Genomic DNA, 19,033 nt, shown 5'->3' with positions numbered 1-19,033 from the left:
AGTGTGTCAGAGAGTGAAACATGGCGACGTCCACTCAAACGAGCTTGGGATTGAAGAGGCGAGTCAAATGAAAGTTTGAGTGACCTCTGCAATCTCAGCTGGGCGTCGTCAAGCCGGTATTGGTTTTTCTCAGTGTCAAGGATACTTTGTTCATAAGAGGGCTCTTCTTAAACACAAAATAGGCAACATTAATATGTGGAATATAATTCAAGACAGTTGTAAGATGAGAACATACAAACCTATGACTAAATAGTCAATGTCAACACCAGTTCTGATTGCGTAAACTTAAGTATAAACTAGATCAGTCATGGTTGTAGATGACCACTGTGTAGCCCACTGGGCAGCCGAACTGTTCATGGCTGTTTATGTACAGACAAGCTCTAATAATTAAGTATGCTTGATCATACAAAATGTACTTTGAACTTGTGTGTTTAGTGGCCTAGTGGTTAGAGTGCCCGCCCTGAGATCGGTAGGTTGTGAGTTCAAACCCCGGCCGGGTCATACCAAAGACTATAAAAATGGGACCCATTACCTCCCTGCTTGGCACTCAGCATCAAGGGTTGGAATTGGGGGTTAAATCACCAAAAATGATTCCCAGGCGCGGCTACGCTGCTGCCCACTGCTCCCCTCACCTCCCAGGGGGTGATCAAGGGGATGGGTCAAATGCAGAGGACAAATTTCACCACACCTAGTGTGTGTGACAATCATTGGTACTTTAACTTTTAACTTAACTTTAAACACTTCGTCATGAAGTTCCGGGTTTTAATGAAGTCATGAATTGGATATCGCCACCCATAGCTTGATGAGCCCCCCCCCGTTCACTTACATTTCAGAGTTTTTTGGCAGGCTTCACTACACATCATAATATAAAGTTCTGCTAACTATAAGTCAGCTACAGACGTGACTATTTTTGATAATTATGTGGTTCTTCTGCTAATACATTAACCTAGCATGATGTTGCTTTTAAAATGTGATGTTAACGTTACATAACTATGTTAATTAAAGGTGAGTCCTTTTGTCCCATTTCTTAAAGGGGACCTACATTTCAAAACCAACTTTTCTTACGTATTGGTACATGCCCAGAGAAGAGAGAGGTTTTGCAATCATTTAAATGTAAAAAAAAGACAGACATTGTGGTGAAATGTTTGCACTGTCACACAGAGCTGGCATTTCACAACAGCATTACATCAATGATAGAACATTACCAGAAATCATCCTGCGTATTTAAGGGCAGAAAACAAGTACAAACAAGGTAAAAGTCTTTTTTGGCAATCTTGTATGTTTGACTTGCATAACAAAATGTTTCATTCAAACACATGTGAGGATGTGTTAGCATATACAGTTTAAATGTTATTGATAACGAGTGGTTTGTCCAAAAATCAAACAACCCTGCTCCAATTATTACCTTTTCAAATGTGTTTGTTTAAATTGTTGAATACATGGTCAGTCAATTTATCATACTTTTAGTCTTTTTTTGAGTTTGTTTTTTTATTTATTAACTATTACCTGGTTCTTGATCATCTGGCTAGACAGATTGTTGTTTTTTTTTACTTTTGAACCTTTTTGTAAGTAACATATTTTGATGATCCCATCGGTAAAAGTTTAAAATTCTAAATGTGGAAAAATCCTTGTTTATTTAAACAATTTTCCCTAAAAGTCGCATAAAGGCTAAAAAGTGTTTTCTTTGTTTATTTGATTAATTGAACAAATTAATCAATAGATTACTTGATTGCTAAAATAATCGATAGCTGCAGCCCTATTTTTCGTTCCAGCATTATGGCTATATTAGAGAATTAAGGGCTCTCTGAGTCCATTTAAGGAGCCCCTACTTGACACCGAGCAGAAACCAAAACTGTGTCATCTCTGATACACGCCAAACACAAGTCGAGTCCCTCCCATGTCAGCTCCCAACAGTCTAAGGCACAGCCTCGCGTGCCGCTAGTGTTGCCACCCCTCCTCCTTCCTCCATCCCTCCCTGGGTCTCACCTGACACCGGCAGGCAGGACTCGTTCTGCACACACCAGCCGAATTCGCCGGGAGCACGGACCAGCGAGGGCGGGGTGCCGCTGAACACAAGGCACGATTGACAGTCAGACAGGAAGCGCGCCAGGCCCAGGCAACCGGTACTGCCGCACTGTGAAGGATAAAAGAAGCGAAATATTTGCAGCAGTGATTCTACACTGACCTGGGGTGTGCGGGATTGTGCGTTTCTACAATGTTACCGGATTTGTGGGCTGATACTCTCTGCAGCGGCCTTCACACCAGCTGCATTCTGGGTTTTTCAGACACATGCTTTCATCCAGGGCCTCAGCACAAACAGCATCCTAGAAAGGCAACACAGACACATGACCACAAATGTAGTTTTCCTCAGCAAAGTCCGCTTTAAACTCTCCTCTTTTAACATGTAATCTCTCTCACCCTATCACCCTCTTTGCTACTGACAAACAGCGGCATTTTGAAAGCCACCAGGTCTCCAAGGGCAACGCCACTGTAACCCCCCGCAACCAGCAGCACCCGTCCCTCTATCACAGCAGCAACGTGGGAGTAGCGCCCTTTTACACCTTCCCCATCTTCAGAGGTGAAGTAAAATCTTAGCATTTGACCAAAGAACCAAAATAGATGTGTAGATAAATTGAAGAGCGACTCACTGAGAGACCATCTTTCCCCTGCAGACACCCACTGGTGACAGCCCAAATGGTAAAAGAAGATCTCCTCGTCGTAGCACTTCTCTTCTTGGTAGTGGATATGAACATTCCCACCTGGTACAAATAAAAAGCCCATCAAGTCTACACACAAACACACAACTGTGATGATTTAAGCACAGATCTGCTCACCGTAGACTACCATGTAATTTCCAATGACGGTGGCAGAGTGGAAAGCTCGCTCTCGGGGGCCCGTTGCCGGGTAACGGGAACGGAACAATGTCCAAAACCGCTGGTCCACGTGGAACACGTCGGTGTTATTCACCCTCACGCTAAACCTGCAATAAAGAAGCACTTTCGGTTTCACTGGCCAGTGGTCATGTTGTTAACGACAGATAACGTAAATGCTCAAAACGGCAGGGGGTCTATAAAAATGCAAAGCGGACTTTACATTAGTTGGAAATAGGCAATAACAGGAGAGAGGCTGTTGTTTCCGAAACTTGAAATTAAATATAATAAATTAATTTTACACTTTAATATTGATTTGGAGTGCATGAGAAAAGTAGAGAGGAAAACACAGCTCTTTTTGACCTCTTGCTGATTTATTTATAGAGGCAAAGGTAGATAAAGCTGCACATGATACTTCAAATACAGTGACTGTTCTCTTGTGGGTGACAAAGAAAATGACATTAGCCAGTTGCCTACATATATTACATATACATACAGGCCAAACGTTTGGACACACCTTCTCATTTCAATGCATTTTCTTTATTTTCATGACTACTTACATTGTAGTTTGTCACTGAAGGCATCAAAACTATGACACCTGTGAAGTGAAAACCATTTCAGGTGACTACCTCTTGAAGCTCATCGAGAGAATGCCAAGAGTGTGCAAAGCAGTATTCAGAGCAAAGGGTGGCTATTTTGAAGAAACTCGAATATAAAACATGTTTTCAGTTATTTCACCTTTTTTTGTTAAGTACATAACTCCACATGTGTTCATTCATAATTTTGATGCCTTCAGTGAAAATCTACAATGTAAATAGTCATGAAAATAAAGAAAACGCATTGAATGAGAAGGTGTGTCCAAACTTTTGGCCTGTACTGTATATATATATATATGTGTATATATTTTATTTTAATGCCTGGCGATTGACGATCACTCCCTCCAAGATTGACTGGTAGCTTGCGATCGACGTAATGGGCTTAGGTTGTGTACCTTGCAGTGGTTGGCCTGTGGCCGCCGTACACCAGCAGTGTCCTAGAGGGGCTGTGGTACACCATGGAGTGACCAGCAGTGGCCGGAGGCTTCCCACCAGTGGGCTGAATTGTCTCCCACCGCCCAGAGCCTCTCAGACTGAACCGATAGAGGGAGGAGGAAAACATGTCCTCCTCTGTGCGACCTGGGATGTAAAAAGGAGGGGAAAAACGCAAACGGCTGTGAGGTTACAAACCTTTTCTCTGTGTGGGGGAGGAAAAAAACCCACCTCCAAACACATAGAGGTAACTATCCACTACGGCGGCTGCGTGATTGGCCAGCTTGGGGGCGCCTTCGCTTTGTGAAAAGCCGATCTGCTGCCAGTCATCCTGCAGGGGGCGGTACATCCAGACATCCCCTGCCAGCGAGCCATTAAGCAACTCCCCACCAAAGATGACCATGTTTCCCGCCCACTCTACAGCTGTGTGGGAATGGCGGGCCAGCTGACAACACAAAGAGCGCAGGAGTATAATTAGAATTCATGACAAACTTTTTAATGTTGTTTAGTAAAACTGCTGAGGGTTGGGGATGGTCCTTAAAAATTTGAATCAAAAATGTAAGTAAATTAAAAAGTAATTCATAAATTTTTTTATAAATGTATTAATTAATAAATTAAATACACAACTTTTTATTTGTTTACATACAATCATTAACATTAATTAAGAAAGACCCGTAAAAGGCCTATAAAAGAGCTCTGTTCAGCAAGTGCCCCCGAGGCCACACTGTCTTCCTGGTGAAATAAGTAAACCGGTGGTGTTCAAAATGTTGCCAAACAACAAAAACTGTGATTTCTTTGCTCCTATGGAAGTGAGAAAGTTTGGGACTGCTGAAAGGTTGTGGCGGTTTTCTGCACGCAGTAGTAATGCATACTCCCTAGGATTGTGGTGGCCGATCGGCGCTCTCACTCGCTCGGCGAATACTTTTGTGACCGCTTTTGATTACCCAATATATGCATGACGCAGGACACATCTCTCTTTCACTATGTATCTCTACTTTCTAAATATAGCGACAGTCACAGACACACACCCGGCGTGTAGTAGATGTGTTGTGAAGCGGAGACACGTCACACCTACAGTCAAGCTACACTGCCACACTCCATTATAATTTGCTAATGGGCGAGGATTGACCCAGAAGTGCCAAATCCGCATTTGTGACAGGCTTCCACAAATAAGTAAATATATACAGAACATTTGCTCATTTGTTAAGCTCTTCTTCGGCGCTGACTCGAGGAAAAAGTGTTGTACAGTTTTAGGTACTGAGGATGCTGAAAAAAGCAGGTACCGTAATTTCCGGACTATAAGCCGCACCTAACTATAAGCCGCACCAGCTAAATTTAGGGGAAAATACAGATTGCTCCATATATAAGCCGCACCTGACTATAAGCCGCAGGGTTTTGATGTGTAATTAGCGTAGTATATAGGGGTTCCTGCTACCACGGAGGGGATTGTCGGGACAGAGATGACTGTTTGGGAACGCAAAGCGTCCCATTTATTAACAATAAATCTTTCAATCATTCAATCAAACTTTCACATCTTTGACATGGCGAACAGCATTCGTGCAGAGTACAAATAATACAACGGTGCAAAGTAATACAAAGTGCTCGCCTGTACGTTATCAAAATAACCAGCCTACCGGTATATGAAAAGTCAGTCTTTAATCATTGTGTCATCGTCTTCCTCCTGCGTACTAAAATCACCGAAATCCTCTACGTCGGTGTCGGAGAAGAACAGGCCGTAAATAAGCCGCACCCTTGTATAAGCCGCAGGGACCAGAACGAGGGGAAAAAGTAGCGGCTTATAGTCCGGAAATTACGGTATTAATGCATTTTTTTAGTGTTGGTATCGACATTTTTCACAACCTGTAGGAGTAGCCATGTTGTAGCTGTGTGTGTGAGTCTCCACTAAGAAGACAATGGAGGGGGGGGGGATTGAAAGCTACGGAAGCTCCTGGGGCAAAGAATGTGCCAGAGAAAAAGGAGAATTTTTTTTTTATTATCAAAAAAATCAAGTTATTGAAAAGAAAAAAACGCACAGGCCTACTAAGTACCGAATTTTTCACACTATATTGCGCACTTAAAATCCTTTAATTTTCTCAAAACTCGACAGTGCGCCTTATAACACGGTGTGCCTAATGTACGGAATCATTTTAGTTGTGCTTACCGACCTCGAAGCTATTTTATTTGGTACATGGTGAAATGATAAGTGTGACTTGTAGATGGCAGTCACACATAAGAGATACGTGTAGACTGCAATATGACTCAAGTAAACAACACCAAAATTGTATATGTTCCATTGAAAATATAGAACATTACACATGGCGCTCAAAAATGTATCAAAATGTTTTAGTACGACTTTGGTAAGCTATGAAGCCGCACAGCTTGATGGATTGTACAGTGCTTCAACATACGAGTATTATTATGGTGTGTGTATAAGGTAAGACATTATCTGGCGTTTTGTTTTGCAATATTATGCAAAAGCAACTTTTCTTACCTTCTGGTACCTGCTGATCTGTATTTGCATAATTCTGCATCCGTGCTGACACCGTGGTCGATAAGCTTCTTTTTCTCTATTTTCTTGTTATGGGACATTCATCCTCCGCTGTTGCCTTTTCTAATATTAAGTAGTGTAAAGTTCTTACTTATATCTACCAGTAAACTCGCCATGAAAGCCCTAAAACATACCGTGAGTTTACATTATTCACACAAGGAACTTTAGTTATTAGAGAGTTCCCGTCGGACGGTTTTTCACGGGACACATTTCCGGCCTTGTTATTGCACTAGTGAGCCACGAATGAGGAGATGCTACCCCGTTATTGATTTAAGTAAAGTCTGAATGTCGTTAAAACAGTTGGCTCCATCTTTTGACACTTCTTCCACGCTACACCGCTACAACAAAGATGACGGAGAAAAGACGCTGCCGAAGGTGAGCCACGTAAATAAGACCGCCCACAAAACTGCACATCCTTAAGCGACTGTCAAAGTGGCTTGAAGATGATCGGTAAAACATAATCCATGCAACATTTTGACCAAAAAAACACCATTACATGTTATGTAGACCAGTGTTTTTCAACCACTGTGCTGCGGCACACTAGTGTGCCATGAGATACAGTATGGTGTGCCGTGGGAGATTATCTAGTTTCACCTAATTGGGTTAAAGATATTTTTTGCAAACCAGTAATTAAAGATATTTTTTGCAAACCAGTAATTATAGTCTGCAAATGATGCGTTGTTGTTGAGTGTCGGTGCTGTCTAGAGCTCGGCAGAGTAACCATGTAATACTCTTCCATATCAGTAGGTGGCAGCCGGTAGTTAATTGCTTCGTAGATGTCGGAAACAGCAGGAGGCAGTGTGCAGGGAAAAGGGTATCTAATGCTTAAACCAAAAATAAACAAAAGTTTATTTTTGGTTTAACAAAGAGTGCCCCTAAGAAAAGGCATTGAAGCTTAGGGAAGGCTATGCAGAATGAAACTAAAACTGAACTGGCTACAAAGTAAAAAAAAACAGAATGCTGGACGACAGCAAAGACTTACTGTGGAGCAAAGACGGCGTCCACAATGTACATCCGAACATGACATGACAATCAACAATGTCCCCACAAAGAAGGATAAAAACAACTGAAACATTCTTGATTGCTGAAAACAAAGTAGATGCGGGAAATATCGCTCAAAGGAAGACATGAAACTGCTACAGGAAAATACCAAAAAAAGAGAAAAATCCACCAAAATAGGAGCGCAAGACAAGAACTAAAACACCACACACAGGAAAACAGCAAAAAACTCAAAATAAGTCACGGCGTGATGTGACAGGTCGTGACAGTACACCTACTTTGAGACAAGAGCATACTTGCCAACCTTGGGACCTCCGATTCCGGAGGTGGGGGGTGGGGCGGGGCTTGGTCGGGGTGTGGTTGGGGGGGGGGGGGTTGTTTGGGGGCGTGGTTGTTAAGAGGGGAGGAGTATATTTACAGCTAGAATTCACCAACTCGAGTATTTCATATATATATATATATATATATATATATATATATATATTTATTTTATTATACATATAAATAAAAGAAATACTTGAATTTCAGTGTTCTGGAGGCTATCCAGTAGATGGCAGTATTGTCCTGTTTAAGAGTGTCACAACGTTGCTGTTTACGGCAGATGAACTGCTTTACGGTAGACGAAAGCGTGACTGCTGTTGTTGTGTGTTGTTACCGCGCTGGGAGGACGTTAATGAAACTGCCTAACAAAACCCACATAAGAAACCAAGAACTCGCCCTCGATCTTTCTACAGTTATAACGTGATTGGGCAGGCACGCTGTTTATATTGTGGGAAAGCGGACGTGAAAACAGACTGTCGCCGCTGTCCCCACTCAGGTCCGCATTGAGCTGGAGGGGGCGTGGCCTCCGGGAGTTTATCTGGAGAAAATTTCTTCCGGGAGGTTATCGGGAGAGGCGCTGAAGTCTCCCGGTAAAACCGGGAGGGTTGGCAAGTATGGACAAGAGCTACATTGATTCATGGTTGGTTATGGTTTAAAGTCATATCCAACAATTGCGACAACAACTTTCTACTGTCAACTGAGTTTTGTTTTTTAATGATATCTGCTGGTGGTGTGCCTCCGGATTTTTTCAACGCAAAAAATGTGCCTTGGCTCAAAAAAGGTTGAAAAACACTGATGTAGACCACAAGGAAGTGTTTTCAATTTTAAAAAAATAATAATAATATGACCCCTTTAATACGCCCTATAATCCGGTGTGCCTTTTGTATGAAAATAGACTGGCTCATCGGCAGTGCGCCTTATAATCCAGTGCGCCCTATGGTCCGGAAAATACGGTATAAGAGAGATTGGGTGACCTCATATTACTTACAGGTGAGTGACCGTAAGACCTTCTCTCCCACTGGTTGGACGTGAAGTTGTATTTGTTCAAGTCACCAAGCGCTCTGTTCAGGTCGAACCCTGGAAGAAGCAACCAGACATCAGCAAGAGCCTCCACATTGTGTGTGGGAAATTCTCCATAATAAACATCACTCTCACCTCCAAACAGGTACAAGGCCCCAGTGGAGGCCAGGTACACACCAGCAGAGCCAGTCCTGGGCGACATGTAGGGGTCCCCCTCGCTGACGTGCCACCACTGCCCCGCCCCGCTGTCATCATGGAGACCCAGCTGACAACTGTGACCCAGAAAGCCCGGGTTACAAAGGCAGCGCTCTCCTTTCTGAAAATGTCAAAGTGAAGCGTTAAATACACCTCTACGTTTTTACTTTGGGTGTTGATAAAGACCTTGTCACACTGGCCGTGCGCCAAGCAAGCGTGGGTGCACAGGGGCGTCGCGCAAGCCGGCCCACCCCAACTCAGATGACAATGGCACTTGTGTGTGGACGGATCGCAGCGGCCGTGACCGTCGCACGCTCCGGGACACAGGGAGAAGGTGTAGGTGGCGTTGAAGCCCAAGAGGTTGTAGTTAGCGTCGCTGAAGAGATGAAGCAGCATCTGGAAAACAGGAAGTGAAGCATTAGCATCCAAATTCAATGCACTTGATTTGCATTACCGGTAATTTTTTATTTATAAATAATATATTAAGGACCTTTCCGGACTTGGCCTCTATGGGGTGCGGCAGGGTGTTGCCACTCAAGCTGGCCAGCAGGGGGCTTTGATAGGAGTCTCCGTCATACACAAACAAGTAATCGTAAGTGCACTCTGTGTTCATGAAGGTGAAATTCAACACAATGCGATGGCTGTTGTTAGGCGCTGGAAAATATAAAAGATGCAGGGATTAGACTCAAACAAGCACTCATATCTGCGAGTGCAGGGGTATATTTTCTGAGTTAAACCACAGCTCCCCAATACTAGCAATGCCCCAAGACATTAATACTACTACTTCCATGCTTCACTGTACACAAAGGCCCAATTAATTTACCACTCACTCCTGTTGCCAGCTATTAAAACAGTAACATTTACACATTTTCAGTGGATAGTAAGTATATACTGCTATACAAACTGTACACTGACTACTCTGAAGTATGTCCAAGTTTACACGTTCAATAGTATTGCCCCTTTATGGAAATAAAGCAGTTAATACTTAGGTATAGTATCTGATACTGTATGCCTCTAAACAAAAGCAGCTCACAATATTTAATTGTAGCAAGCATCAAAATACTAGCGGCCTTATCTACGAAAGGTTTGCATAAACATGTGCAAACTTGGTAGCACACGCAAAGCTGATCTACTAAACGTGTGCAATCCATTTTGCGTCCATGCCTTCATTCATACGCAAAAGATACAGTATGCTGATCGTCAGAACGCCCACAATACTGGGAGGAGAAATTGCAAATATAATTATTTAGCACATGCAGGGTGATAAACTAAATTAAAAAGTGATTGAGGCACCTAAATTAGCATCTTTATCTAACACATATGAAAAGTACGCACAAACATACACGGCTGCAGGATCAGTGCTCCTGCTTCAAAGACAGATGACAGACAGACGAGAATCCTCCATCCTACTTGTGTGTGTCAACATATTTGGACTGATGTCAAAAAAAAAAAAATTAGACATATCGTCTATTCAGCAACATCCTTTTATAATATATGCCGCATGCTGGTGACTTAAGGGGCTGCTTAAACCAAACTGAATTGATTTGGTGTCCTTCAGTATTTTTTTTAATGGTGTTAATTTTTTCCACATACAGTATATTATATATTATTATCACCTATATGAAAACAACTTCTTGAAGCATGCATTTGATAACATGAATGTGCAGCAGATGACCAAGTGTCTCCATGATGATGCCCTGTATAGTACAGGCAAAATCCTCATTTCAAAAAGGCGGCCTGCACCACTTTTTGATTGTACACACAGTGTTAGTAGATCACATGCAACACGCCCACTAATAGTACCCTATTCTTCGGACCATAGGGCGCACTGGATTATTAGGCCCACTGCCGATAAGCAGGTCGTTATTCATAGAAAAGGTACACTGTCTTATAAGGCGCATTAAAGAGGTCAATAAAGCACCTATCCTATCCTACATTTTTAAAACACTTTATTGTGGTCTAAATAACATGTAATGGTGGTTCTTTGGTCAAAATGTGGCATGAATTAGGTTTCACAGAACATCTTCAGGCCGCTTTCTGACCGTCTCTACAGGATGCCTCTTTTTGTGGACGGTCTTATTTATGTGCCTCCACTTCGACCGTGTCTTCTTCCCATCAACCATGTTGTAGTTTTTAGTGCTTCCATATAGAGTCTACTGACAGATATACGTTCGAACTATACGCTACTTTGTGTTAGAAATGGCAACAGCCGAGAATGAACGCCTCGCAACGAGGATAGAGAAATAGAAGGACCTTATTAGCTACGGCGTTGGTGGAGACGCGCGCACATTTTCGAAACTTATGGAAATCCCAAATACACATTAGCAGCACCCAATAGGAAAGAAAAGTTGGTTTTGCATAACAGGTCAAAACAAAACGTCAGATAATGTCTCCTAATAGGTGCCATTTTGGGGTCATTACACACACCATAATACTTGTAAGTTGGAGCACAGTACGTCTGATTATGCTAGCCCAGGGGTCGGCAACCTTTACCACTCAAAGAGCCATTTTGACAAGTTTCACCAATTAAAGAAAACAATGGGAGCCACAAAACTCTTGAAAATTTAAAACGAAATAACACTGCATACAAAGCTTTTTTTGATTTGTGCTATGTTTTAACCAGGGGTCTCAGACACACGCCCTGGCCCGCACCTTAATATAAAAATGTAATGATAGTGCGACACGCGATTGCGCCTAATAGCGTCATACTTGCCAACCCTCTCAATTTATCCGGGAGATTACCGAGTTCCAGGGCGTGATGGTACTGCCTTTAGCGCCCTCTACAGCCTGCTCCAACAGCGTACCTGCTCGGCCACATGTTGAATGCAGCTTCAGCATGCTCAGTGCACACGTAAGTGACAGCAAGGCATACTTGTTCAACAGACACACAGCTTACACTGACGGTGGTCGTATATAACAACTTTAACACTGTTACGTTACAAATATGCGCCACACTGTGAACCCACACCAAAAAAGAATGACAAACACATTTCTGGAGAACATCCGCGCTGTAACACAACATAAACACAACAAAACAAACACCCAGAATCCCATGCAGCCCTAACTCTTCCGGTTTACCTCCCCCCCCTACCACCAAACCCCGCCCACCTCAACCGACGCACGGAGGGGGGGAGGGGGGGAGGGGGGGGGTTGATGTGTGGGGGGTTTGGTGGTGGCGGGGGTGTATAATGTAGACTAGCTGCATGGGATTCTGGGTATTTGCTGTGTTGTGTTTTTGTTGTGTTACGGTGCGGAGGTTCTCCAGAAATGTGTTTGTCATTCTTTTTTGGTGTGGGTTCACAGTGTGGCGCATATTTGTAACGTAACAGTTTTAAAGTTGTTTTAAACGGTCACCGTCAGTGTAAGCTGTGGGGCTGTTGAACAAGTATGCCTTGCTGTCTCCTACGTTAGCAAGCAGAAGCTGCATACAACATGTGGCTGGGCTGTCATGCGATTTGTGCAGGCTATAGAGGACAATTATTGCAGTACCGCTAAGATACACTCTTAATTCAATTGTTAGGGTGAAAATCGGAGAATATTAACCCCGGGAGATCACTAGGAGAGGCACTGACGTCCGTAAAACTCCAGGGAAAACCGGGAGGGTCGGCAAGTATGCAGCTGAGCCGCATCGGAGTGGTCAAAGAGCCGCATGCGGCTCCGGAGCCGCGGGTTGCCGACCCCTGTGCTAGCCGTAATGCGCCGACTAACCATTAAACGGTGGGGCTTCATAGCTTACCAAAGTCGTACTAAAACATTTTGCCAGATTTTTTTGTATATTCTCAATGAAACATCAAAGTTTTGGGCTTGCTTGCAAGAGACGTCTTACAGTACACATGTATCTCTTGGCTCTGGTATGTCTTATGTGTGACTGCCATTTACCGGTCACACTTATCATTACACCATGCACAAAATAGAATTGCTTCGAGGTTAGTAAGCACAACCAGAATTATTCGTACATTAGGTGCAATGTGTTAACTGCACCCCCGCACACTCCAGCAACGCCATCATCAAGTTTCCTGATGATACCACAGCTGTGGGGCTCATCTCTGGGGGAGATGAGTCTGCTTACCGGGACGAGTGGAGCAGCTGTCAATGTAGTGTTCAGACAATAACCTTGTCCTGAACACCTCCAAGAACAAGGAGCTGATCATAGACTTCAGGAGGAAAGCCAAAACCAACACTCAGCCCCTATTCATCGGGGGGAAACAGGTGGAGAGGGTAACGGATTTCCGGTTTCTCGGCGTGCACATACAGGAGGACTTAACTTGGAACATTAAAACCACAATCACCATCAAGAAAGCACAGCAGAGACTGTACTTTCTGAGAGTTCTCAGGAATAACAATCTGACTCAGAAACTTTTGGTGTCATTCCAACGTTGCTCCATAGAAAGCATCCTGATGTACTGCATGTGTGTGTGGTTTGCCAGCTGCACAGTGGCTAACCGGAAAGCCCTCCAAAGGGTTATTAACACAGCCCAAAAATCATTGGTTGCCCACTCCCCACCCTGGAAGAACTGTACAGCTCTCAGTGTCTTAGTAGGGCTAAAAACATTCTAAGGGATCTGTCCCACCCAGATCACAAACACTTTGAATTATTGCCACCAGGCAGATGTTCCAGGTCTCTAAATGCTCGGACTTAACACTTAACAGTGCTTAACACCGCAAATACCTTTTCCTATAAATCTCCATCTGTGTTATATTAATGATGTGCAAAGTACATGTACTCAACACCACCCTTTTCCTTATAATCACCAAATGTGTTGCACTTTACTGTTTCTGCCTGTGATGTTCAAAGTCTGCAATATGTGCCTATCTTCCCACAGGGTCTCTGCAATCTACTGTTTTTTGTTTTGTCTCCATAAGCTGCTACGGTGCGCGTGTGTGTGCTTGCATGTGTGTAAGATTGTCGTGTTAAATGTGTCTTTTAAAGATCCAGCCTATTCTTTTTTATGCTTTCAATGTTAAATTATTTCTGCACTTTATTCGTTTGTACTGCAAATTTCATTGTACTGGTGCAATGACAATAAAGTCAATTCAATTCAATTTAATTCAAAAGGCGCACTGTCCATTTATGAGAAAATAAAAGGATTTTAAGTGCGATAAATAGGGTACACATCAGTTTTATAGATTGGACACGTTGTTTAGCATGTGGTATTTGGCTCTTAGTCAATTTAGCCCATTAATCTTTTGCTTTTTCTTCGGCTTTTGGCTACATTTATGCCAAAAAAGCAATGCAACACGCGTCATCGGCATCCCTTGTGAGGGCTCCGCATACCAAGTAAAGAATTAGCTCTACTTGCCTTAATCCAAAGAGGTTCATTAGGTCTTCAAAAAATCATGCGATTTTGTTATTCTTATAGCCAGACCTGTGTTTATTTCCGTACCTGACAGTTTCAGCCACAACTGTTGCCTTTTGCTTTTTACAACGCTGATTGTGAAATAAGTATCAGCCTCGTCAAATACACTGCAGTGTCGTAACACATGTCACTTATTTGAAGTTATGATTACCTTTATATGGTATCAATTTCAGTGATTTTTACATTGTTAAACCGAGTTTGTTTAACAATGTAAAATCAAAAACCAAAACAAGTGGAGCTCATACTCCAACAGGCTCCTTCAGTTTTGTTCCCACAGTGTTCGATTCAAGAACTCCTTCATTCCGCACTCTATTGCCATACAGCAATAGATGATATCCGTCTATTGCCTGACCACTTCTATGTTAGCTACCGCTCTTTGTTTATAATGTATATTTTCTGCTGGATCTACTCTCTATTTTATGCTGCCCTTTTTTTGCTGCAGCTGTTACATATACTGTAATATTGTACATGGTAATTGGGATTTGTTATATATTGTATATATTATATAAAAATATAACATATCAGTATATATTACTGTATATATAATATGTAAATATTACATTTATGTTATATTTTATATTGCTACTATGGTATATTTGTATTCTACTTTATACCTGCATTATCCTTTCCATCATTTGTAACTGAGCTTCTGTGTGGAACAATTTCCCATGTGGATCAATAACGTTCGTCTAAGTCTAAGTGATTAAAAAAAGATTTTTTGTATTGTTTTATGTCTTACAATAACCAGTGGTTGTTTTAGTTTTAGATGTGTAAGCAGTGTTACTGTTCAATTTTTTAACACTTCCCCAATGCAGCAAGAGAGGAAAAACTTTGCTTTAAAAGGCCGTACTGGGAGAAAATAGGATCTAAGTAAAGTAAAATACTGTAACACACTTTGCAGTGCATTATAACATGCATTTATTTCTAAGAATACACACAACGCAAAATAGCACACAGGTTCCAGGGTTTCTCTGCCTTTATGTTTTACACCGAACCAAGCAAATCGAGATATTGACGTGCAAAAACAAAATACCTCTGATGAGCCACTCGCAGTTGCCGTTGACAGAGTAGTTCCCTGGTCCATCTGTGACGTAGCCAGGTGGTCCCCTCAAAACCTGCCGGTGCCCCTTGCAGTCACCGGCCTGGCACTGGGGCGACTTGGCCAACAGCAGGAGCGCCACAAGGAGGAAGGAGACGACAGGGATGGGGGAGGCCATCGCTGGCACTGCCTGGGTATTTATAAAGATGTGTGTTTATTGATTGAGTTTGAGTTTATTTGGAACATGCATGCATACAACAAGATACGTCACAATCTCCAGTTTCTCTATTTAACATGTTCGAAAAGGAGTACGAAGAAGCAGAGCTTATTTAATCCTACCCCCTTTCCTTTACATAGCAGTTGCTAAAACTTTTGTTCACTTCCTGTTCTGAATTTATTCACATCGCTGTTCTGTCTCCCTGTAATGTTTGTCTGCTCTTGAATGGGATTGTGCTGAAAATTTTAATTTCCCCTCGGGGATTAATAAAGTATTTCTGATTCTGATACTCCATAAATAATAACAATAAAAATAAATAAATAAATAATTGGTGAAGTAAGTTATATTTCATATAGTGAGATGAGTAAGATTATCTTGAAAATGAATGCATGGATGAGATAAATTCAGAATGTTTACCATGGTTCTTCTTATTTGTAGTTTGTAAACACTTTAAGTTTGAAGACTTCCTTGAAGTGGATCATATTAGTACATTGTTTGGTTTCTTTGCTTAATCCATTCCATAATTTAATTCCACATACTGATATACTGAAGGTCTTAAGTGTTGTACGTGCATACAAATGTTTTAAATTACATTTTTCTCCAAGATTATATTTCTCCTCTTTTGTTGAGAAGAATTGTTGTATATTCTTGGGTAGCAGGTTATAGTTTGCTTTGTTTATAATTTTAGCTGTTTGCAAATTCACTATGTCGTGGGATTTCAGTATTTTCGATTCAATGAATAAAGGGTTTGTACGTTCTCTATATCCAACATTATGTATTATTCTAACTGATCTTTTTTGTAACACCGTTAATGAATGAAGTGTACTTTTGTAGTTGTTTCCCCATATTTCTGCACAATAACTCAGATATGGTAACACTAGCTAGCAGTAAAGAATATGGAGTGAGTTTTGGTCTAGAACATGTTTTGCTTTATTCATTAGTGTGAATGCTCCAAAGCATTCACACATATGGTTTTCTACACCAAAATTAATTTATTTATTCTTCTTCTCCAGATTTTGGCGCACTCTACCGTCCACATTTTTCATCCGATTCAAACTGTTCCAACTTCAAACTGTTCAGCCTATTCGGGAATCGCGGGCTTTCCCTTGACTAATTCAAAAAATTCCCAGGTTTCCCAGAATTCCAGGTTTTCCGGGACATTTTTCCCATTCAAAATGAATTGGCCATTTTTCAAACTTCCACCATTTCCACATTTTTCAACCTATTCAAACTATTCCACCTTCAACATATTCCACCATTCTGGAAATTCAAACTTCCCTATTTCCACCCTTTTTTCTGGCGACTACTCCTTCCACATTTTTCAACCCATTTACACAGTTACACCATGAAAACATTCCTCTTGATCAGGACAAAAAATAAAGTTGTTTTTTTGAACATTCCTCTTAATCAGGACCAAAAATTAAGTTGTTTTTTGAAGTGGAAAAAATCCCGGTTTTCCCGAAATTCCAGGAATTCCGTAATACCATTTCCCAATTCAACATGTTACTACTTGAACATTTCTTGACCGATTTGAAAAATTCCAACCACAACTAGAGAATGCTTTTAAAACTAGAGAATGCTTTAAAATGTAATATCGGAAATTATCGGTATCGTTTTTTTTATTATCGGTATCGGGGGTTTTTTTTATTTTTATTTTTTATTAAATCAACATAAAAAACACAAGATACACTTACAATTAGTGCACCAACCCAAAAAAACTCCCTCCCCCATTTACACTCATTCCCACAAATGGGTTGTTTATTTCTGTTATTAATATTCTGGTTCCTACATTATATATCAACATATATCAATACAGTCTGCAAGGGATACAGTCCGTAAGCACACATGATTGTGCGTGCTGCTGGTCCACTAATAGTACTAACCTTTAACAGTTAATTTTACTCATTTTCATTAATTACTAGTTTCTATGTAACTGTTTTTATATTGTTTTACTTTCTTTTGTATTCAAGAAAATGTTTTTAATTTATTTATCTTATTTTATTTTATTTTAAAAAAAAACAACCTTATCTTCACCATACCTGGTTGTCCAAATTAGTATTCAAGAAAATGTTTTTAATTTATTTATCTTATTTTATTTTATTTTTTTAAAAAACAACCTTATCTTCACCATACCTGGTTGTCCAAATTAGGCATAATAATGTGTTAATTCCACGACTGTATATATCGGTATCGGTTGATATCGGTATCGGTAATTAAAGAGTTGGACAATATCGGATATCGGCAAAAAGCCATTATCGGACATCCCTAACCACAACCATTTCAACTTATTCAGACCATTCAAGTGTTTTGGCATTTTCCAAATTTTGGGGAAATTCCCATTGAAATCAATGGGACATTCTTCAAAGGTCCACAACTCCCACATTTTTCATCTGATTCAAACTGTTCCAACTTTAAAATATTCAGCCTGTTTGGGAGTTGTGTGCTTTACAAAAAAAATTCCAGGATTTCAGTTCAACTTCAGCATTGGAGCCTTCACATGCAATTCCTTCAGGAATTGCCTCATCTAGTTATTGACATGTTTCTTGCTACTTTATGTTGTATAATTTTTACATGAGATTTCCAGTTCAATTTATCATCTGATATCAGGAAAAAAATCGTTTTTGAATCGAGAATCGTGTTGAATAGAAAAAAAATTGATTTTGAATCGAATCGTGACCCCAAGAATCGATATTGAATCGACTCGTGGGACACCCAAAGATTCACAGCCCTAATGGATGGTATTAATAAGTTGTACAATCTATGAAAAGTCACAGCACACAAAAGTTTTTCTTTGGGAGAAAATAAATATTATTGAGTTTGTTTGTAATGTCGTCTGTCTATCTGTGTTGGCCCTGCGATGAGGTGGTGACTTGTCCAGGGTGCCTTCCGCCAGAGAACAGCTGGGATAGGCTCCATTGATTGATTGATTGAGACGTTTATTAGTAGATTGCACAGTACAGTACATATTCTGTACAATTGACCACTAAATGGTAACCCCCGAATAAGTTTTTCAACTTTTTTAAGTCGGGGTCCACTTGAATTGATTGATTGATGGCAACTTTTATTAGTAGATTGCACAGTGCAGTACATATTCCGTACAATTGACCGCTAAAGGGTAACACCCGAATACGTTTTTCAACTTGTTTAAGTCGGGGTCCATTTGAATTGATTCATGATACAGATATATACTATCATCATAATACAGTCATCACACAAGATAATCATCAGAGTATGTAGATTGAATTATGTGGGATGTGGGATGTGGAGGGGGGGGGTAGGTTTGGTTGATATCAACACTTCAGTCATCAACAATTGCATCATCAGAGAAATGGACATTGGAACAGTGTAGGACTGACTTGGCAGGATATGTACAGCAAGTAGTGGACATAGAGAGAGATCAGAAAGCATAAGAATAAGTATCTACATTTGATTATTTACA

At 41.0% G+C, this 19,033-nt stretch overlaps 1 protein-coding gene across 1 annotated transcript in view; it reads right to left on the bottom strand.

Moving 5' to 3' along the window:
- Positions 1 to 19,033, bottom strand: part of megf8 (multiple EGF-like-domains 8) — a 50,031-nt gene that overhangs the window by 29,898 nt on the left and 1,100 nt on the right. Inside the window, 12 exon segments of the mRNA XM_062062252.1 lie at positions 1,987 to 2,134; positions 2,223 to 2,324; positions 2,419 to 2,570; positions 2,649 to 2,759; positions 2,835 to 2,980; positions 3,862 to 4,045; positions 4,130 to 4,343; positions 8,755 to 8,843; positions 8,922 to 9,102; positions 9,168 to 9,377; positions 9,472 to 9,635; positions 15,372 to 15,567. Of these exon segments, the coding sequence (XP_061918236.1) occupies positions 1,987 to 2,134; positions 2,223 to 2,324; positions 2,419 to 2,570; positions 2,649 to 2,759; positions 2,835 to 2,980; positions 3,862 to 4,045; positions 4,130 to 4,343; positions 8,755 to 8,843; positions 8,922 to 9,102; positions 9,168 to 9,377; positions 9,472 to 9,635; positions 15,372 to 15,567 (1,897 nt within the window).

This window comes from Entelurus aequoreus, linkage group LG11, assembly GCF_033978785.1.
Source record: "Entelurus aequoreus isolate RoL-2023_Sb linkage group LG11, RoL_Eaeq_v1.1, whole genome shotgun sequence".
NCBI classification, from domain to species: Eukaryota; Metazoa; Chordata; class Actinopteri; order Syngnathiformes; family Syngnathidae; genus Entelurus; species Entelurus aequoreus.
Note: the sequence above shows the minus strand (reverse complement) of the source record. Positions and strands in the feature narration are given on the sequence as shown.